The sequence below is a fragment of the Taeniopygia guttata genome, chromosome 7 (assembly GCF_048771995.1).
Source record: "Taeniopygia guttata chromosome 7, bTaeGut7.mat, whole genome shotgun sequence".
Classification (NCBI taxonomy): Eukaryota; Metazoa; Chordata; class Aves; order Passeriformes; family Estrildidae; genus Taeniopygia; species Taeniopygia guttata.
This window is the reverse complement of record NC_133032.1, coordinates 22,159,148-22,181,291: the sequence shown is the minus strand read 5'-3', so window position 1 is coordinate 22,181,291 and position 22,144 is coordinate 22,159,148. Positions and strand designations below refer to the sequence as shown.

The following is a 22,144-nucleotide window of genomic DNA, read 5'->3' as shown; positions in this document are numbered from 1 at the left end:
TAACACGGAGCTGGTGGCAAAGCGATTGGATAAAACGCTGTGGCGCCCCGTCCCCTCCTGGAGAGCACCTCAGGCTAGGAATGATGGAGTAGGGATAATGGTCCCTCAGAACAGGACCGAGAGGCGGGGGAGCCACCGCCGGCTCGCAGTTCTGCCCGTGGCTGCAGCCCGGCGTGAGGGGGGAATTGTGAGGGGGGAATTGTAAGGGGGGAATTGTGAGGGGGGGCGGCGTGAGGGGCAGCGGGAGCGCGCCCCGTTCCCGCCGGGGCTGCCCCGCCGCACGTGCCCGGGGCAGCGCGCGGCCCCGCCGCCGCCCGCGTGCGGCTCTTTAAGCGCTGCCCCCGCCCCGCGCCCCCCGCGCGGGCTCGGCCACTCAGGCGCGCGCCCCGCAGCCAATGGGCGCGCCGTAGCTGCGCGAGCCGAGCGGCGCCGCGCCCAATGGGAGAGCGCGGTGGGCGGGGCGCGCGGCCGGAGCACTATTGTTGATGAGGCGCACGGAGGCTGCGGGCGCAGCGGCGCGGAGGGGACGGGACCGGGACGGGAACCAAGACGGGGCTGTGGCGGCCGCCACCGCCACTTGAGGCGGCGAACCCCGCGAGGTGCGGCCCGCGCCTCGCACGCTTCCCCGCCTCAGGCCGCCTTCAGCGAGCCTCGGCTCCCGACGGATAATGTCCCACCAGCGCGTGAGGCGCGGCGGCTCCCCGACCCCCGCCACCTCCCTGGCGGGAGGAGGCGGCGCGGCGGCGGCGGGCGGCGGAGCAGCGGGAGCGAGCAGCCGCCTCCAGCCCATGCGGGCCACGGTGCCCTTCCAGCTCAAGCAGCAGCAGCAGCAGCAACAACATGGCAGCCCCACGAGGAGCGGTGGCGGCCCGGCAGCGGGACTTCCACGCGCGGCGCCTCCCGGCAGCGGCGGGCGCGGCGGCCCCGCCACGGCCCCGCCGGTGGGAGCGGGGAGCGGCGGCGGCGGCGCCTCTTCGCGGGGCAGCCCCACGCGCGGCCACGGCGGGGCGCGGGGCAGCCCCCCGCGGCACCACCACCTGCCGCCGCCGCCGCCCCCGCCGCCGGGCAGCGGGCCCTCGCCGTGCTCCTCGCCCGTGCCTCCGCTGCCGGAGGGCAGGGTCCGCCACCACCACCGGCGGCAGTCGCCGGAGCCGGGCAGGAGCTCCCCAGAGAGGAAGAGCCCCAGCTCCCCTGTCTGCAAAGGTGAGCGACGGGGGGTCCGGGCCAGCGGCAAAGAGCACGTCCCGGGCGGCCGGGCCAGGCGCGGGGTGCGGGCTGGGGCCGGCGGTGCTTCCGAGCGTGCCGTGCCCCGGGGCAGAAGTAGGGACAGGGCTGTGCCCGGGCTGGTGCGCGCCCTGCCCCGTCTCTGGCCGGCGGCTGGGCTTGCCGCGTGTGTGTGCGTGGAAGGGCTCGTTGCTTTTGTTGCTGCTCTGTTGCGCCCTGGCTTTCAGAAGAGGAATAGTGAGCCAAGCGTGCCATGTGGGGGTTGTGACCGCTTCTGTAGTACCGCGAGTACTGCCTCGGATTCAGGAGGCTAGATGTACTTAAGGTGCTTGGGCACAAACTTAAGGTGAATTTGGTGTTTGGGAGCTATTGTGAAGCCTTCACATTTGCCCTTTCTGCACACCTCGTACCAGATGGTGTATGTGGTTGTTATCCAGACAGTGTCCCTAGCTTGTAATTAAAGAACTAACTAGTGCTGTAGGCATGGCACATAAGTGTAGAACAAAAGTATTCAATACCTCTTAGTAGTTGCTTTCAACGTGAACCCTGCAGAAGGACGTGTGTGCTTGAGTGATGACAAGCTTGTGCTACAGTGAAGATAGAAAATAACGTGGCAGTAGCATACGTTTTGTAACAAACTACATTTTAACTTTTTGAATAATTAAAGCTTATTGGGAATGCTTGAATATAAGTAATATGTGGCATCAGGCTGACATATGCAAGTCCTTTTTATTTTTGGGTTGAAAGTTTACTCAGAAATGCATCAGTGAACCTTTGTGTCCATGTCCTCAAATCTGTTACTTTTAAGATACCAAAGCTTGCAGCTACTCATTTCCATGAAATTGCTTGTGGCAATCTAAAAAGTATTCTGACTAATATGCAGAAGTGTACATGCGGAAATCTGGGACTAGCCCTCGCTTGAACACTTCTGCTTCTCCTAATACTCCTCCCCCTCTCTAAAATAACGATTGTAACCAACTACCGCGTTGGGCTTTTTCTTTTTTCCTGTCCTAGCTTTTGAGGAGTGGTACTGCCAAGTGAGACAGTCATAACCAGTTGGTACAAGATGACTGTGCCTCCTAGTCTGCTAGTGTTAAGAGAGGACTGATAAGGTTCCGAGTTAGATTTTCCACTTTCCAGATAAGAGTAATAAGGGTTTTATTAAGGCTGTATTACATTACGAGCTTTGGATTGAGGAATGCGTGTATTCTTCATTTGAGATTCCTGTTAATCAGTAATCGGAAAGACTTTTTACGTATCATAAAATTCTGTCTTCTTCCTGTGAACTTCACGAAATTCTTGCCTAAGGTGCAATCTGCTGGCCTGGAGAATGAGGAAGAGTGTGGCTAGCCTTGAGGTCCAGGTTCAAAAACTGTTTGTAAAGGCACGTGTCAGACCACTTAGGGTGGAAGAATTGCAATGTCTGTTAGTCACTGTGGAGAAGCCTGCTGAAACCATGCTGGTCTTTTTACTGCTTTGAAGAATTAAAATATATAAGGAAACAAGTAATTTGATCACTCTACTGTGTTAAGATAACTCCACTAGCTTTTTACAAGATGTGTGAAAACAGAAGAGTGGTGTCTGTTTAATTGCTTCCACATGTTCCAGTTCCTGAGCAATACTTGTACTGGCCCCAAATGTGAGCTAAACCTCATATTGTTTTACATTTGTATTGTGTAGTCTAGTGCTTGACAGAGGCTGAGTTAACTTCAGGTTTTTTCTTCATCTAAATGAGTGAACAGTGTTAGCTGAGAACATGGAGGTGGAACTTTTTTACTAATGAGGCAATGGTTGTGCAGACACACAGGACACTTGAGGGTATCGGTAAGAATCTGCTGCAGAATAACTTGGGTTTTTCTGTTTCTTGCTTTCAGTTAATGATGGCTTTTGTTCATTCCTACAGCTGCAGGAGTATTTCTTGAGATAAAAATGAAATTGAGGTTAGACAAAGGATAGCTTTATCTGAGCTTAGATACTGGTTGTATCTAAATATAAGTTGTATACTTCAGACTCAGTTTCATATTTTTCAGATTTTCTTTCCTGGGAAACAGTTGAATAGTTTTGAATTTAGTTTTTGTGAACCTGCTTTACATTTGAGAACCCTAACTTCTGAATTTACAAATGTGACTTTTGTGGGTTTTGGGCGTGGGTTTTGGACTTTTTTTTAGCCCTTGTTTTCTGATCTGAATTGCAATTAAATGTTGGAAATACTCAACTGAATTTTCTATTGACTATGGGATAATTACAAATGCAAGATTCTGTCATACAACTTCTAATTTTCCATGCTTTTCTTGCCACTTCTCTCCCTCTGTCCTAAATATGACCAGAAGCCTAGATCTTGCTACTGCCTGTTTTTCATATTTTGCTCTGCCTTTCTGCAGTCTCCAGCACTTCTTTCCCAGAATTCAGCTTCCAATTGACTGTTAATGTGTTCTTCTTTCTCATCACTGGTGAGGCCTCATTTCTACACTGCAGCGTCTGTCCTGCAATTTCCAGTTTTGGTTCAGTTTTCCTATAGGCCTCTTCAGGTGTCTGCAAACCTCCCATTATATGCCATGGATTTGACCTACTAGTACACTGTTGTAACATGAGCTAGAGTGTACACATTTCTCTGTCTCCTTTGGTTTTTCCTTGGTTTATTCACTGAGTCAAGATCTAATGGGCTCTTGTTATTTGTGTTCTTATATGAAATACATCTTAGAGGACTTGAACTGCACAGTTGCATGAATGTTGCAGTGTACCAGGCTAAGTAAACAAGGTGAAGACCAGAACCATAGCAGTGTTTTACTTTCAGATGCCTTGAGGTAGTGAGAGAGTTCTTTACTGGGTTCTGGACTTTCTGGTATATTCCAGTTGACTGTATTGGACGTCTGAACTCATTCTGAAAATTAAGGAGAAAAAATGGTTTGTCTTATTTGGAGGAAAACTTAATTGTTTTGTCTATGGAAGGGTAATATTAAAGCCTAGTTCTGTGTATATGGAAATTACGAAAATATTATATGAAGTCTTAAAGAAGTCAGATGTGAACATTTCCTTAGAGGTAGGGAGGAAGAAATTGAACTCCATTACACTCTGAAATTTCACCATAGAATTTATTTATTTTAATAATCTGGTGAGTGACACAATAATAGCTGCAGACCTGTGAACCTTAATGACCGAGGTTTTGCTGTAGTTTTGAAAGATATTACTGTAGGGTAAGAGAGAAGACTCTGTGTACCATTACATTCCTGCTTTGCTTACTGAAGCTGTTTGACAAATGGTAGGTGTAAAGAAAGTGAGCTCATTTGTGCAGCATCATACTGTACATTTCTTATAGCAAGCACTTTAGGGAAGTGCACTTATTTGGATTAAAAATATTTTCATGAATTAGAGTTAAGTAGATTGAACATCTTGGGCTTTCTGAGGTTTGGTTCTGTAAAACACCAATAACTCTGTCATTCTTCTACAGTGGAACAATTTTGAAGCACTAGTGAATAGTTCTCTTTAAATTTATGGAGGATGATAGGCAAGATTATTTTCTGAAGGGAGTGTACACAGTTGGGTGATGTGTCTCTTCTTAGTGCACTGTATCTGTTCAGTTCTTTTAATGAAACGTGAGAAGTAGGTGAAGCCCCAGAGACCAGGTGCAGTTTTGGAAAAGGTGACTGTGCCAGCTGTGTATGGGAGAGGTCCCATGAATATCCTTTCTAGGGAAAAGTCTGACCAACACAGAACAAAAAGGTCAGCTGTATGCCTTGATGCCGGAGGAGTTAGTTGGGTCTCACCCCTTATCACTTGGGATAGCCCACTTGTATAAAAAAAGCCTCAAGTGGAACTTGAGAGAATTTTGTGAGTTTGGTGGCAGCCTGGGCTTTTCTGCTCCTGTTTTCTCACAGTAATGTGTTAGATTATGTTTCTTTGGTTTCTTTTATACCTTTCAGTCGGTTATTGGTAAGCATCCATATTTGTTCAGTTTTGCTCTTCAGTTCCACTGGTACAGTACCTGAACTTATGCTGTCTTTGGAGGTGCCTTTACTCTGCAAGAGGTGGTGTGTGTGATACCAACTCGCCTGCAGCAACTTCTGTTGCTGCAACAGTGACTGCTGAAGACATGGCAACTTGCTTGTTATTTCCCCACATTATGGGGAAATATTTCATTGATTTGTGCTGTGTATGTTTGCTTTGGTTTTGTTCTATTAATTTGCTTTGCTTGAGGCCGGATTGCAGAAAGACTTTAATTTCTAAATAAATCTATACTAGTGGTGGATGGATAGGAGGGTTGATATTTATCACAAATACTGGTTTAGAGAGGTAATCAGGCCAATTAGAAGAGATCTAATATTTAAGAAGCGTCTATTTGATGAAACAGCTCCATTGTTTTTCATCAGCCACAGCTGTTGTAACTGTTATCTCTATGGAGGCAGATCTCTTGTTATGTAGGTCACATCAAGGAGAAATAGCAGCTGAACACTTGCTTCAAGTATTGTAGGGGAAAGTGCAATGAAAACATTGTATATGTTCCCATTGAAATGTTTTGAAACAGTAAAAATTGTGTAGTAGACTTTGCAAATTTATATAAAGACAGGTTGTGAAGGTGGAAAAGTAAAAACATATCCAAACATCATTCCCCTATCTAAATAGAAATAATTTGAAAACAGAATTTCTTAAATGGGTTTTTAAATCAGAGGAAAAGAGTATTTACAGGCTTTGTGCCTTGAAATGAGCAGCTTCCCTTGAACTTAAATAGTAAACAGGCTCTTCAGTTCTCATTCTCTCTGTTCAGCAAAAGTCTTCTAGTTGCATTTTGTTTTGTTTGTAGCGGAGAGGAGAGAATAATAGATTCTGCTTCTCCAGTTTTGAAGCTGTCTGCTGAAGTGGCTTTTGCAGATGATGTGGCTGACTACATACACTTCCTGACTTATATTTTTTTTCACATCCTTTCTGTTTCCCCTTGGTAAGAAGAGAAAAGCTTCTTGAAGAGGAAGAATAATAACTGAGAAGAAAAACAGGGAGGATATGGCAGCTAATTCTAAGACAAATAACATGTTTGATTTAACTTTGGAAGCCGGTGTAATTTTTAAGGAATGACATGTTGTGTTAGCATTGTCCTATAGTACACACAAAGGGAATAGTTTTGAAATCATCTGATACAAACAGACTCTTCAGTGTGCTGCGTGGTGGTAGTGGTAGTCAGAGAATTTCTTTGATACACAAGTCTTAAATGCAAACTCCAAAATATGTTTACTGATACACCATGAGAGCAAATCTGCTCTGAGCTCAGTAGTAAGGTTGTATCATTGCTGGTACTTGTAGAAATAATAAAGCAGATGAGTTTTCCTGACTGCTTTGTGTGAGCGTGGCTGATTATAGTGCCAATAATTGTTTCCTTATAGTTGAATTGAAATATTTCCCACATTTTTGGTGTGCACATCTCTATTAAGTTTGCATGAGGCTATTTAGTGTAGAATGTCACTAGACTTAGGTTCTGTCCACTCCACTGAAATCTATACCTAACAGGTTTTATTAGTATTTATCATACGTATTTTTAGTAGATTGTAACAACTTAGAAATTGAATTTTGGACTTTTGGTGTAAGTGGTTTTATTTTCTGACAAGCACTCAGACACTAATCAGGCACAATTATCTTTGCCTGTAAATGAGTTTGTGTATAATACAAATACTTTTAGTGCAGAATTAATCCTAAGACATAGCGAGAGAGGACAGATGACTGAGTTTTTCCAGTGCCCTTTTATAAAACTTCCATCTGATTTCTGAATCATGCTTGCTGTGTTGTAGCCGTGTATTTTAGGGCTTTCTATTCATTAGGTAAGATTAATGCACAATTCTTTCAAACAGAATTGAAATTCTTTTTATGGGGAGTAGATGAGATAATAATAAGTTAGATAATTTGGATCTCAGTATTTGCATTTTTCTCAAAATGTGTGAGCACATATGTATATCTAAACCCTGAGTCTTAACTGCTTATCATTCTCTTAAATTTGCCAACTTCATTTACTGTTTTGAGGAAACTTTCTTCAGTGTTTATTCTTCATAGTTTGTGGTGTAGACTGCTGCCACTTTACTTAAGACATCATTGACAAATGGGATAGATACAAATCTTTTATTTTTAACAGTAGTCTTCCTTCTCATATTAGTTCCAGTGGTTGTTATAGCTAACCTTTTTTAGTAAGGATTCCTCTTAGTAGCTAAATTGTTCTGAAATAGGATGCCTGTATATACACTACAAATGAGGTGTTGCAGAAGATACAGCACCAGGCAAATATGAATGTAGTTACCAAGTAGCATGTAAAGGGAGGAGATGTCTCAATTAGCTTGTAAAATGTAAATCGTTACCTTATCAAAGTTGACTTCTGAATCTAAGGGTTATGCCGTATGTTACGTGCTGGGTGATTAAAACATGCAGGTTTATAGAGTCCCTTGAAGTAAAGTAGGTGAAGGACTAGTGGGATGAACTGTAAGCTCAGCATTAAACTGAAAAAGTTGAAGTTTTTCTTCATTAACCTTTATTTATGTGTAAACATAGCTATTTTTATTTCTTCTACACCTTCATAATTTAAGAGACAAATGACTGTTAGACTTCTAAAGGAGTAAATAGTGGTGTGTAAACACTAATGCAACATAAGAATATTTTTAAGGAAACCATTAAAACAGATTTCAAGCTTATTCAAACAGAATAGAACCTGGAAAAGCAAACTTAATTTCCATATTAAAAGTATCTTGTGTACTTAATAACATAATTTAAATTTTATATGATTTCTTGTAGACTATTAAAATGGATAAGCTCTCTCCCTTGACTTCGTTGTAATCAAATGTTCTTGCTTTCTTGCACTAACAGACAAATCAAGACCACCTTCCTCAAGTCCTTCCAGTATCGTTCGCCGCACCTCTTCACTGGATACCCTCGCTGCTCCATACCTTGCTGGACAGTGGCCTAGGGATAATCACGGACAAGCTGCTCCCTGTATGAGGGACAAAGCCACACAGGTAGTTTTTTTGTCTTTGGAGCATTTAAGTGTGAAGACAGGATTTAAATGTAAGAAGCTTTTCCCTTGAAAACATTCACTTTAGCTTTCTTGCTCACAAGTTCCTATTCACTGTCAAATTGCAGGAATCTTACCTTTGCTATTGCATGCGTGAATTATTTGCATTCCTTAAGTAAAGGCTGAGAGCTGCAGTATCTTTTAGGTGTTCTACTTCCTTCTTGCCTCAGGAAAACACTAGTGCATTATACATCTGTATTCTTATTGTTTTTACAGGGTGCAGTACACTAGATAGCACTGGAATTAAGTACTGTTTACTTTACATTTATACAGAGAACTTAGTGAAGTATCCTTATATATGTATGTCTATCTCCAGCTCTTCATCCTCTGTAAAATCCCCATAATGTTCACTTGGGTTTTGTGCACCAAGTATAGAATTATATGCATTGAAGAACTGCCTCATTGAACCATGAATGGTGTTGAAATCTAGCTCAACTGGAAAGTATTAAAAAAATGCATGATTTGCTAATAAACATCACCTGCTTATACAAATGTCGCAAGCGCTAAAGAGTCAGTCCTGTGCCACCTGTAAAAATGGAACCAACAAACAATTGAATGAAATCCCAGAATGGAACACGGTTTCAACAAGAAGTCTCCACTGATTCCAAAGAACATAAACAGAATGCAGTTGGAAGAGGACCATGTGGGACATCCTTGCGTTTGAACCTCTGTTAGGTTAGGTAACAGTAGAAAAAAGGTGTCCCCATAGTTTTCGGTGTGTAAGAACGTGTAGGGTGTTGAGCAGATGAGCTCTGCAGTGTTACTGCGGGGCCTTTTTGAGATCCACAGCTTTTGTGGGAAGGACCACAATTCAAAGAGCAGACCAGTAGAGGAGGAAGGTCTTTTTGTAGGGAAATATGCTCATACGGATAAGGTGGAATTAGGAGCTGGTGAAGAAAAAAGGACTTGAGGAACAAGCTTTCTGTGCAGGGAAACAAATTAGAAAAACAGTTAGAAGACAGGGTAAAAAAAGTAAGCAAATTGAAGTAAGAGGAGGAGGACGATGAAGGAAGGTATGTGATATAAGATATGAGTGGCTGTTTGTGCCTAGCTATTAAAAGGCATTATTAAAGGGCAGAACTAAACCTGTATGGGTGTCCTAACAATTTATTTTCATATTTGATTCCTTAGAATAATACTTTTTACAAAATAGTTATATTTCTGTACTGCTGCCAAAGTATTTGCTATGTTCAGTTGCTCTCATTCAGGTTAGTTTCTATATAATCTGAATCATAGTTGGGCTTTTATTATCTGTATTTGCCAGATATCATCCTTTTTGACTTGCATTATGCTTTTGGCTTTTTCCTCCAATTCTGACACATCTAACTGCTGTGGTAGTGGGGCTTTTGTAGAGGAAATGTATTTGAAAGGTTAATGGGAAGACTGTAAAGGGCATTAGATATTTCTGCAGAATGAGTACATTTAGTGGTGATTTATGGTAGTGTATTTCTGAGAGAACTAGAATGATCTGTTTGCACTTCCTAATTTAAAATTTATAAAGCCAGTAGAAAATTTAGGTCTATGGACATACATCTGTGTGTCCAAAGCTGATGTTGATATGACACTGATGAGGTATTACTGCTTTTAATCTTCCAGTGGGCCTGAGAGCAGCCACTGGAGCTGGGGACAAGTTTAAAATGTGACTTACAATGATTAGTTTCCCAAGATAACAAAGGCTGCCCATTTGTACTGTTCAGCTTTTCTGAAAATGTCGTGTTTGGATGAAGTTTCACTGGTGAGATACTCTGGTTCCAGTGTGTGTAACTTCAGATTTCACAAAGTCTGACAAGAAATATATGTGTTCTAATTCCAAGCCTTTAGAGAACAGGAATTGAATTTGCAAAGTTATAAAAGGTTTTCAAATTGAGCAAGCAGGGTACCTTGATTGTGTGGAGTTACGGCACAGGCAGTAGAGTCATTCGGGAAGCAGACTGGGAAGAGACAGCAATTAGTGGCACACTGCAGCTTGCAGGCCTTTTTAGAGATGCCCATGGGTCATAGCTGAGAGCTGTCTAAGAGACCCCAGGTCATGCAGGGACTGTCTCTCTGACTCTTCCTGCAAATGAGTATTTTGATGAAACCTGTCTATAAAACTAGACTGGATTATGTACGTGAAGAATATTTGTTGGATGATGAACATATGTATTACTGAGCATCCAAGGGTCTGGCTAGAATTCATACCTGCACTTATTAAGTGCTCATGAAACAGGTGTTAATAATCTTTTTTTTTTGCTTTGAATGAAACATGTTTGTCTTACAAGTTAAAATGAGACAATTACTTTGTATTTTTTAATTTTTAAATAATTCAGTTTAACTGGATAGCTTTTGTCTCTTAAGACTTTTTTTTTTCTGAAGCATTCTACTGCCTGTAATAAATTCAGCCTTAAACTAATTTCTTTGTAATTCTAGAAAGTGGGGAGGATGTTGTGCATGGTAACAACTAATAAGCAAGTATATTTCTCTGGCTTTAAGAAGCCAGAGAAATATAAATCCCACTTCGCTTATTGGTTATTTGGTCTATTTCTTGATTATAAATATTATAATCAAAATTTGGGGAATAAATAGAAGAAGACTTGCTAAAATAGTATTGCATTTCCGTTTTAATGTAAAGGTTTCTTGTAGTTGAATCGGAAAAAAATTCTAACTGTTTGTTTTGAGGATGAGCATCAAAGCACCTTTAATGCTTTAAAATGAATCAGATATTAATTTATTAAATAATTATTGAATCTTGAGTCAAAGTCTTGAAGATAAATTAAAGGCAAAGACTAATTAGAGTGTTAATTATTCTCCTGTGCTGGGTTGGGAAGCTGGAATTAGTAGTTAAAGTGTACTGTTCCAGGAGCTAGAGGATAGGATGATACTCCTGACTGACACTGGAGAATTGAATAGACAAAGGTTGGTACTTGGGAATGGGGGTTATCAATTATTCTATTTTATGGTATAGATCAATGAGTGCTTTTCTGGAAAAACAGATTGTAATGAATTCTGATTTTGCTATGAAATAGGAATTTCAAAGAAACCCTATTAACTTTATTATTCAGATTTGTCCCAGTTAGTTTTTGATTTGGAATGACAAAGATTAAAAACTACTGATAATGAAGGTTTCATTTATATGAAACTTGTGTCTGAACTGAAACTGATGGGGTTGCAACCTGTATATTTGGAGTTAATGCTCCATATTCCCTGCAAAATAGGGATTAATACCACAAAAGACTTGAGTTTCTGTGATATAAGAGCAGCTTGTAAGAAAGGCGTAAGAAAGATCAGCATGTGGCTTCTGCAGGCTGGTAGTCTCACACGTAAGAACAACCATGGCACACTGTAGTTGTCAAGACTTTGAGGCAATCAAAGTTTTCTCTATAGGAAAAAATTAGATATCTGGAAAATGAGGTTAGCTAGATCACCACTGTGGCTAAGAGTGCCACCACTCTTGCATGGTGGCAAGAGTGAATTTCAAGGAATTTGCTGTCTCTTTCAGTCTGTAAAATACTTCCAGAAATTCTTCCCCTTGCTTCATTAGGTTTGATTCTTCCCCTTACTTCCTGTGACTGCTCAGAGTTTGCTGATAGATGCAAAGATATCTGTCTTCTTACAGCCTTTACAGTTCACTGTGTTTGAAGACATTCCTGGAGGTGGCTAGGTGGGACTATTAGCTGCAGTATTATCACTGTGTGCAGTGTTATCACTGCACAGTGTGTGCAGTATTATCACAGGCTTGCCTGTGCATTTTCTTGCGTGAAATGCAGTGTGCCTTAATGATACTTTGTATTTCTCAGAACTCGTTCACCACAATATGTTTGTGAAATTTTTTTATTGAGCACTAATTTCTTTGTGGGTTTGGTGAAACTTTCCGTGCTGCTTTCTGCTTGGCCTGGGACAACTGTGAACCTGGAACCCTTTGAGGCATTAATAAATTTATTCCCTGCTTTGCAGTAGTTCTAGTGGTGCTTATATGTCTTGCTTTCCTTTTTCTCATTCTTGAGAGCAAGAATGTGATTTTGAAGCTGTGCTGGTACAGGCTTTCACAGCGCTTACACCAAGCCACCCTTGCTAATGCTTCAGAAATAACAAGGTCAGCATCTGTGCAGGAAATGAAATACACCAGCTCCCCTCAGTTCAGCACCCTCACAGTGGTTCTTCAGAGCTCTGTAGCAGCCTGTGGGACATCTGGCTGTTAGTACTGCCTTATGCTCACTCATTTGGAAGGGAAACTAGCACATCCCTGTATTACACTAGGTCTGAAAGTTGTGGGTTTGGGTTTCTTTATTTATTTGGTTTCACTCTGCTTTTTCGTACTTTACCTGTGAGGAAGGCTTTTAGTTGGTTAGTTTTCACTTTCAGTTCTGAATCTAGCATATCTTAAATGTTCTCTTTTCTAATTTGTTTTAAAATATTCTGCCAGAAAGTAGCAATTACCTTTTTTAATGAGTCCTGTAATCTTCTTCCTACAGACAGAAAGTGCATGGGCTGAAGAATATTTAGAGAAGAAGAGAAGCTCACACAAACGTTCATCATCATGGGGCAGCAATGAACAACTCAAGGAGGTCAGAAATTACTTGAGAATTTTGTATTAAATGTTTTTTTGGTATGCACTGATACCATGAGGCTTCAGGAAGGCAGGAATATTTTACTACTTTGTTGAATTATGAAATGATGCTGGGCTTGGTAAAAAATATGAAATTGTTTTCATTTTCTATTGATTTAATATAAAAATGCAGGTCAATTAATATTTTCAATCTGAATATGTGGGAAAGAAAATGTTAAATTCAAGTGGCATAACAGCAATGACCTCATTACTTTCAAACTGTATGTATTTCAAATTCTTTCACTAAACCTCTGGAGATGTCTTCTGAGCATCAGCTGAACTGGTAGCTAGCATACTAGGTTTGCAAGCACCTGAGTATAATCTAGTGCTGGCAGTAATTATGCATGTTATGGTAGTAAATAATTTAAACTAAGTGAATGGAATAAATGAAATTTATATAATAAATGAAATAAATGAGATTACCTGTGTACTTGAATACACTTGTTGAAATCTGATATAATTTTTTCCTGTGTTAGATTGCAAAATTACGTCAACAGCTGCAGAGAAGCAAACACAGCAGCAGGCACCATCGGGACAAGGAAAGACAGTCCCCTTTTCATGGCAACCATGCTGCCATTAATCACAGTCAGGTAAGGCTGTGTGCTTTTGGCTGTATTGGGTAGCTAATACTACTTTTAGGTCCTTTAAAGGTTGTGATTTGTCTTAGAGGGAACTTAGAAATACCACAGACTGCTAAATATGTTGTAGCTATAGGTGAATTCTATGAAATAGAGCACTTTTTTTGGCTTGAGTGAATGAGGGTCCAGACCTTTTTGTTACTTGAGTGAGCTGGCTTTGAACTCCCACTTCCAAATAATTTCAGGTAGTTAAATTCATCCTTAAAGCAAGGTTTTTAAAGTGCATTCTTCAGGTTCCACAGAAGGATAACAAATAAGTTTAATCTAAAACTATAGATCATCTTCATTACATGTTGCTGTGACAATTATGACTTTGCACGTAGAGTATGGCATGGAGCAAACTGCTGGTAAAACTGTACACTCAAATAAAAGGTAGCTTTTCTGAGCAAATTTTGTTGTCTTGCCAAACACTCATCTAATACTGTGATGAGATTTAGAGAACTTACCTGACAAAAGGCTGCTCCATGAGCTTTTTTGTTTACACACTTCATAACTTCATTCAGCCTTTTTAAGATTTTATCTTTTTTTTTAACTCATTTATCATGCCTTGAGACTTAAAGTAATAATCCCTTCTATGAAAACTGTGATGGTTAGGCCACCACATTTGTGCAATTTCAGTTTTATTTCAGGGCTTCTAATGAGGTCAGGTTGACAGAGGTGTAATATTTTTAGCTCAATTGATAGCAGGTGTAAAAAACTTATAGGCTTTCAAAAACACAGATCCTTTTTCGAGTGTGTTTTTGAGTAACTTTAAGAAAACCAATAGAAAAGTTTGGTGATTTTTTTTTTTCAGAAAGAAAATTTTTTCTCTCTCTACTGGTATCTAATGAATGTACTTTTGATACACACAATTTTTTTAACAGTTAAAGAAAGAATAAATCCCTCACAATAGCCTTGGCAAGGTAGTGTAGTTGAAAGAAACTAGGAAACTGTCAATGTTGTGAATTGAGAAAGTAGTTCAGCTGTGAAGCTTCTCTGAAAATCTAATTATATTCCCAATTACTCCTGAAATGCCTTTAATTGTTCCAATAAATATCATAATCTGACAACAGTTAATGCAAATTTTCATTTCTGTCCTTCTGGAAATAATTTAGGCCAAGTTCTTTCATTCTTTCTGTCAAAGTCAGGTGTCTGAGTGAATGTGTTCTACTTCAAGAATGAAAATAAGAAAATAGATTGTTTTGAATTTTTTCTACTCTGTTCTTAACTCCTATTTTGTATAAAAGTCATGAGCCCCTTTTGTCTCAGACCCTAACTTCTTATCCCTGATGCAGGACATTTAGTTAGGAGTCATGATTTGCGTGCCTCTTGAATTCAGCTTGTCAGTAGTTTGAATTCTCTGCTGCTGGAAATATTTAGGAATTTTTTTTAGAATTACATCTTTTGACATAGCAGTTTAGGAATTACTGAAGCATGGGTGCAGTGTACTATGCTGCTGATTTTAGTGACTGCTCAAGTCAGAACAGTCCAAAATTATAAATGAAAAAAGACAACTGACCCAGTCCCTTTCTAGGGGGTTTTGAGAAAGTTCATGAAAATCAACATAGAAAACATCTCAAACTTTTGGTTAGAAAACCCGAACCAAAACAAAAGACAGATCAGCATACTTGAGGTGTTTTATCTGAATTTGTGGAACTTGAGGACAACTTCAACCAAAAAGTATACTAAAGTACTTTTGATGTAGGCCCTTTAGTACACTGTAGAATTACAGGCATTTTAACAGGTTTGCTTGGCATTCTACAAACCTGTGGGTTTCTGAATGCTAAGGTATTGCCACTTTAGCACAGATGATTTTAGTGAGTTTTAATTTCAAAAATGAGCAACAATGCTGCTATTCTGAAAAATACCTCCCCAAATTATGTATATAACTTTTTAAAAAATCATAATAGTTTTATTATTTTGTTTCTGGTATGGATGTCTTTACATTCTGCCAAGTTTTATAGTACATTAATAAAATATTGTGCAATGGATAATTATTTTTTGGGCTTGTGAAACAAACTATAAAATATAAATTGAAGCAAAGCAGCTTTTCCAGTACTAAGTTACAAAACAAAACATTGTTTTTCTTGGTGAAATGTTGTGCCAGCTGTGTCAAGCTACTTGCGAAGGGAAGAAGTTAAAGAAGGATTCAAAGAGTAAGTGAAGAGTTTAGATTAATGGCATTTAGCAGCTGTTTTTTAACTCAGAGTGAAAGTCTGTAACTGTAGTCATCAAGGGCAAAGTTCCTGTGTTTTCTCATTCTTTTTTTGAGAACTGCTAAACTAGAATTTTTGGCAGCAGCTCTGTTCCTTCAGGATTTGTGGGAAGGACTGTGTGGAAACTAGAATTTAGTATTTAGAATATTTAGACATTTTCTTTCACATTCCTAGCTTGAAGGAAACTTTTGTGCTGGTTGACTCTAAAGGGTCATGTAAAGATTTCTGAGCTCAAGGAGTTGGATTCCTGACAAGGTGAACAAAAGTGTTAGGAAATTGTGTCAGTAGATTCTTCACAGAGACAGGTAAACTCTGTTTAACATTTGGAAATTGGAATGCTCTTCTAGTTAAAAGAAGAAATGTTAGTGGATTTATTTCCTCTTTGCTTCCCTCTTTTCGTCTTTTCTTCCCTGCTTAAACTTTACCACAATTCTTGAATTATAGCAAAAATTTTAGTGGTTCTTGCCAGCTAAACTTCTAATTGGTTGTTTATTTGTGCTTCTTTCTAATATGTTTGTGTGAAGAAAGAAATCCACACAATCTCTATAGAATAAGCTTATTAGCTGTTCCTGACCCTCTGCTCAAAATCAGGAAATAGTTGGGGAGGACCTTGATCAAGTCCTTGCTGTTGACTACAGTTATTTTCAGAACAAATGATTGGGTTTTTGTTCGTGTGCTTTTTCCATTGTCCCAGGAATATTCATTTCTGTCTCTCTTTAACTGAAAGAGGAGTTTGCAAAAAGGTCATAGCCTACTCAGGTGATCTCAGGATGCTTCTGAGAACATTTTGAATTAGTTGCATGGCACTAAATCTGTGAACAGGAGTCAAAACAATGGGATCTTTCTATGTTCTCAGTGTTGGTGTAAGGGAGAAACTAGAATTGAGGCCAGAACTGAAACCAGATGGAAGAATAAATGGATTATTTTTTTTCCAACATAATGCTTTTTTCCTCAGTGCACTTGGCTGATATTACATTTTTACTTGGCACTCTGAACCATCAAGGCTCTTGCTCCTTTTATTTTCCTGGGAACCCTGTGTCCCCAGTGTCTGACCAATTGATTGATACTAAGATCAGCTGCATTCAGTTCACAGTGTGGGGGGCTTGGGTTTTTTTGGTGACACTCTTATCACCTCATTAGGTGGAACATTTAATTTTTTACAGTAGAATTACCATGATATGTTCAGCCTAGAGGTGGCTTGATGCAAAATATCACAAGTCCTGGGATTCTGTTTAAAATTTTGTTACTTGTGAAAAACTGAAAGAGCTTAGAGTGTTTTTCCTGAAATGCCTGTGAACTATTTAGATTTGTCATCACCCGTTTTTCCTACCTTGTGAGTTTATGCCGTACCTCTAAGTTTCAGAACTGAAAACTCTGTGCCAATGTGTTCCTGTGTGTGCCCAGTAATTATTATCTTGTGGTTGGCACCTTGCCTCGATGTCAGCATTCCCAGGTATTCCAGATGAGTAGTCAGAAGTTGGTAGCCTATTCCTGCATGTCCATGCAGACCTCTGTGAGGGCAGTATTTCTAATAAAGTTTCTTGTTTTGGGGCTGATTGTTCCGCCCATGTCACGATACTAATTCCTTTTCCACCCTCTAGCACCCTGGGCTAAGAAATCATCCTCAGTCAGGTACAGAATATTATTTTTCTTGGAAATGAAACATGCTGTACTGAACTATATTGAACTCTACTGAATCTACTTTGAGCTCTTCAAATAGTAGCATGAACTTAAGAATTTCTGTGGTAGGCAATCACATTTAAAGGTGAAGAATTCCCACATTTTGCTAATGGCTGCTGAAATCTTAAAGCATACTTGTGTTCTACTTTTTAACAAGCTCAGTTTGTCCTATGAATGTGTATATTGAATAACTGGGTGCATAAACACCCTTTAGTGCCTGAATTTGTGCTCATGTATTTATATTGTGACTGAATATCAACCTGTATTAGTTTACTGGATTGTTGATCCAAGGCCTTGCTTGGAACAGAATTAGCAGGTTTCCTTCCTCTGACTTTCTTGTGCTCTTCTCTAGTGGTTTTTTTTCCTCTTTGGGCAAGACTTTAGAAACTCTAAGTTTGGCCACAGTGAGAATATTTCATTTTTGTTGACAGAAACAGAGTGACGAGCATTTCCTGAACAGAAGCCTTTGTAGTTCTTGTGCAAGTCTTTTTTAAGATGTTTGTTTTTTGTTCTTTTTATGACTAACCTAATGTTTCAGGAAAGCAGAACCAATATAATTCATGAGTTCTGCTGCTGTAGAGATTTGGGATTGTGACAAGAAGTCTCCATTATGATCTATTCTTAAATATCTTGTTTACATTAATTTTTCTCAGGTAGATTTTCTGCCAGGCAAGCTTTATGTGGTTTTTGAAAATGTCCACAGGAAATTAAAATGCTTTGGTGTCTGTCTGTGTAGTTTTATTACTTAAAGGAGAAATTAAAATAAAACCCCCTCACAAAAATACACTTTCAAGACCAGATAATGCTGGTCCTTCAGTCATCAGAGGAGTTACTCTCAATCATGGCACACTAGGCCATAGAGTCCAGGAATTTTACATGGGAATTCTACTGTGACTTAAGTGTGTTGTGCCGTTCTTTGTGTTGAACTAAATGTTTGTAGAAAGTATTACATTACCTGTAGTACACCACTGCTTAATGAGTACAGAATCTTCTAATATTCTGGTAGGGAGACTTTTTTAACGCGAGGGCAGATGCTAAGGGAGAGACTGGGAAATCTCAAGAAGTTATAGTGTGCTAAAGGGAGCTTTGGGAAATTTCAATAATGTGTTTTGTGAGAATTAAGTTTTTGTGCATATTTTGAAACACTGGATTTTTAAACTGTTACTTTTCCTTCTGAAGCAACTAAGTATTAACATTTGGCCTTGGGATTTTATTCGTTCTGTGGAGGTCTCCCTAAGTTCTGTCAGTGTTTTATTCTGTCTTAATACAGTTAATACATTGGTCTTAATTTTTAACATAGTGCAGTCTTGCATTTGTAGAATAATTTTCCTTCTGCATGTGTCATGCTGTTGCAGATGGCCACAAATTTCTATTAAAATATCATTTTAATGTGGTTACCATCCAACAATGAGTGATGTGACATTGTGGTGTAGTTCACTTTAGGAGGAATGTGAATGTTTTTCAAAGGCTTCAAAATTACTTACATTTAAATGTTTACTGTTACATTTTCACTTGTAAAGCTATGTCAAGCTAGAGGCAGACCATATCAAGGGAGATTTTGATATTAGGTTATATAGCTTTTCCTGCTAGAAATTTGATTTGAGACAAAATTCAGGATGTCTGCCTTCAGTTCAAGCATCTATTTGAACACAATTGCTATGGTTTCGTGTAAATCCTTGATACTGAAGTGTAGATGTGTTCTGTTTCAAGGGTCACTTTTGGGTAGAAATAGTAACTTTGTTTTGTAGATGAATCAATGTTGTTTTCTTATTGTCTCTGGTTCTTTAGGCTCCCATCCCAAAGAGTGCTCTTGTTCCTGTGATACCTATTACCAAATCAACGGGGTCACGGTTCCGAAACAGCATAGAAGGATTGAATCAAGAGATTGAGATAATAATTAAGGAGACAGGAGATAAAGAGGAGCAACTCGTTGTATGTATCTGCCACCATGTTTGCTCTATGTACTTATTTTTGTTTTGCTTTGAGATCAACTTTATTTTGTACAATTTTTAAATTACATTTGTCTGGAATTAATTTTATTTATATTTGTATTTATTATTTTCTTTAATAAGGTTAGTTGAAAAGTCTCTTGGAAAGTAAGGAATGAAAGAATTAAAGCTTGAATCTGAACCTTTTCCTCTAAATAAAAAATCTCTGTAAAATGGGGAAAAGCAAAATGTCTGTTTTGAGAGTTTTTGTAGTAGTTATTTTTTGCTCATGCTGAGCTATCCCCATCCTAGGTGAACCATAATTTGCCCATTTTTAATGTTTGTTTTATTTTAATGTTTTTTAAAGGTGAATTTACTAATAAGGTATCAGAAATACAGACTATGAATGATTAAGGAACCAGAATGCTTTGATATGAAGAGAAGCTGAGAGAGATGGGAGTGTTCAGGCTTGAGGAGAGACAACTCCAAGGATCTTATCAATGTGTATAAATAGCTCATGTACAGAAATGGAGGGAGCTGGTCTCTTCTCAGTAGTGCTCAGTGATGGGGAAAGGGGCAGTAGGCATAAATTTTAAAATGTCAGGGTTTTGTTGGTTTTCTTTGGGTTTTTTGTTTGTTTGCTTGTTTTAATGTATGAGGGTATGTAAAACTCAGAGCAAGTTGCCTAGAATAGTTATGGAATCATTGTCCATGGAGATATTAAAAACTTGACTGGACGGAGTCCTAGATACACTGCTTTACCTGAGTCTGCTTGAGTAGAGATGTTAAACTTGATAATCTCAAGAAGTTCCTTCCAGCCTCAGGAATTCTGTGATGATGTGAAATCTTAAGAATTGTTGTCCTTAGTTTCTGAACCTGACATTTTAGTTTCTTTTGGAGTTGCACGTAACGAATTGAATTTTCTACCTCAAATGATTTTATGAAACCCAAAAAGACTCTCAGACCTTAAAGAAATATCTATCCAGACAAGAGCAGCTGTTTGATACCTTTAATTTTAACAGCCTCAAGATATTCCAGACGGGCACCGTGCCCCGCCTCCATTGGTGCAGCGCAGCAGCAGCACTCGCAGCATTGATACCCAAACACCCGGTGGAGCAGACAAGGGCAGTAACAACAGCAGCCGCTCCCAGTCAGTGTCTCCAACCTCATTTCTTACCATCTGTAATGAAGGCAGTGAGGAAAGTCCGTGTTCTGCAGATGATCTGCTTGGTGATTCCAGAGATAAAGGTACTGTGTCACTTTAAAAGTTCAACAATGCTGAACTTATGCAACATGCTTAGCTACATGAGTAAGAGAGAGGGTTTGTTCCCTGCATCCATGGAGAAATGGTAGAATGTAGAGTTTTTTGTATGTTTTTTTGTAAGTGATCAGGATTTTTTCCAAATTGCTCAAAATGCTCTATGTGTGTGCACACATATTAATTAAGGCTGGGTAGATGTGACTAAGGAATGTGCTTCCCAAAAAGCTTTTCTTTTAAATAATACATCATTCAAGTATTTTAAGCAGGTTGAGGAAGCAAGAATGTACGGTATCAGGTGAAACAGCACAGTAGTCCTGTTGCTTGTGTTGGGTACTTTTTATGATCTTGGCCAAAATCTGCAACCTTATAGCATTTTATACACATACCCATAAAAGTTTAAGTATTTAGTTTATTTAAATATTCTTTTTTTTATCTGGAATCTTTTGAGAGATCCTAGGAGAATTTTGTAATTCAACATAAGCCAGTTCCGTTTTTTTAAAGAATATGGCTTCTGCCCATTTCTTTTGGGTAGATGGTGGCAGTACAGAACCATAGATTTAGCTTTGCAGTTAAAAGTTGAAAATGTCCAGGAGTGATCAGAGATTGCAGAGGAGCCTGGAAATGTTACAAGGAAAAACCAAAAGAAGGAAAGGAATTGAGATAAGAAAGCTTATTTGCAAATGAAGGCTTTGAAGGTAAATGAAAATGTTTTTGAATTTCATAACATTGGTAATGAAGTGGCTTTAAATTTGGGGGACTTTTAGGAGTAGCTCTTGTAGTTTTTTTATAGTGTGTCACATTTACATAATGAGAAACTCTTCCTGCAGAAAATGGGAATAATTCTCCCTTGCCAAAATACGCTACCTCGCCAAAACCCAACAACAGCTACATGTTCAAGCGTGAACCTCCTGAGGGCTGTGAAAAGGTGAAAGTCTTTGAGGAAAACTTGTAAGTTGATTTTTTCTACATAAGAAATAACATCTAAGCATTAGATTAATTATTGCTTTATTGATTTTATGTCAGATAGAAGGTATTAGTCTAGTTGCTAAAGCCATGCTAACAACCTGATCTCTGCTTTTTAGTGTGATTATATATTGGCATATCTGTATATATTTTACTGCTGGAATTTAGTGTTAAAATCTTGACTGATGTTTTTTAAAAAACAGCATAATTTGAGAAGAGTCTCTTACCTGGCAGATAGTGGGAAAAGAACTCAAATAATCAGACAGGGGGAGAGGTAATAACAGGCTGTAACATCATCTAATGTATGTCACAGCTTGACAGGCATATCCAGTAATCCAGACTCTGAAGACCATATTCTTTTCAGCTAAATCAATGTAGTTGTGAAACTTCTAGTGACAGAGTAGTGAACTTGACCCTGAGTATTTGATGCTTTGATTATTCTGAAAAAGCCAATTTTTGTCATTTGAGAATATTCTGGGAGGTTATGTTTTATTATTATTTCAGATGGGTTTTTATACCCTTATGTCACTTGTATGCTAGAATCTTAACCTACAGTTAAAAATTCCATCTTGTCACATAAGGAGTATAGATTGGTTACCTTTCTCTTACATTGTCTCAAGAATGCCATCTA

At 39.3% G+C, this 22,144-nt stretch overlaps 1 protein-coding gene across 1 annotated transcript in view; it reads left to right on the top strand.

Annotated features, from left to right (window-relative positions):
- The first annotated feature begins 472 nt into the window (after positions 1–472).
- FAM117B (family with sequence similarity 117 member B) overlaps positions 473–22,144 on the top strand; it is a 29,144-nt gene continuing 7,472 nt past the window's right edge. Inside the window, exons 1-7 of the mRNA XM_012574986.5 lie at positions 473–1,203; positions 8,059–8,207; positions 12,715–12,807; positions 13,325–13,438; positions 19,150–19,293; positions 20,312–20,537; positions 21,378–21,498. Coding sequence (XP_012430440.4) covers positions 669–1,203; positions 8,059–8,207; positions 12,715–12,807; positions 13,325–13,438; positions 19,150–19,293; positions 20,312–20,537; positions 21,378–21,498 — 1,382 coding nt within the window. The 5' untranslated portion in view covers positions 473–668. The remainder of the gene's footprint in view (positions 1,204–8,058; positions 8,208–12,714; positions 12,808–13,324; positions 13,439–19,149; positions 19,294–20,311; positions 20,538–21,377; positions 21,499–22,144) is intronic.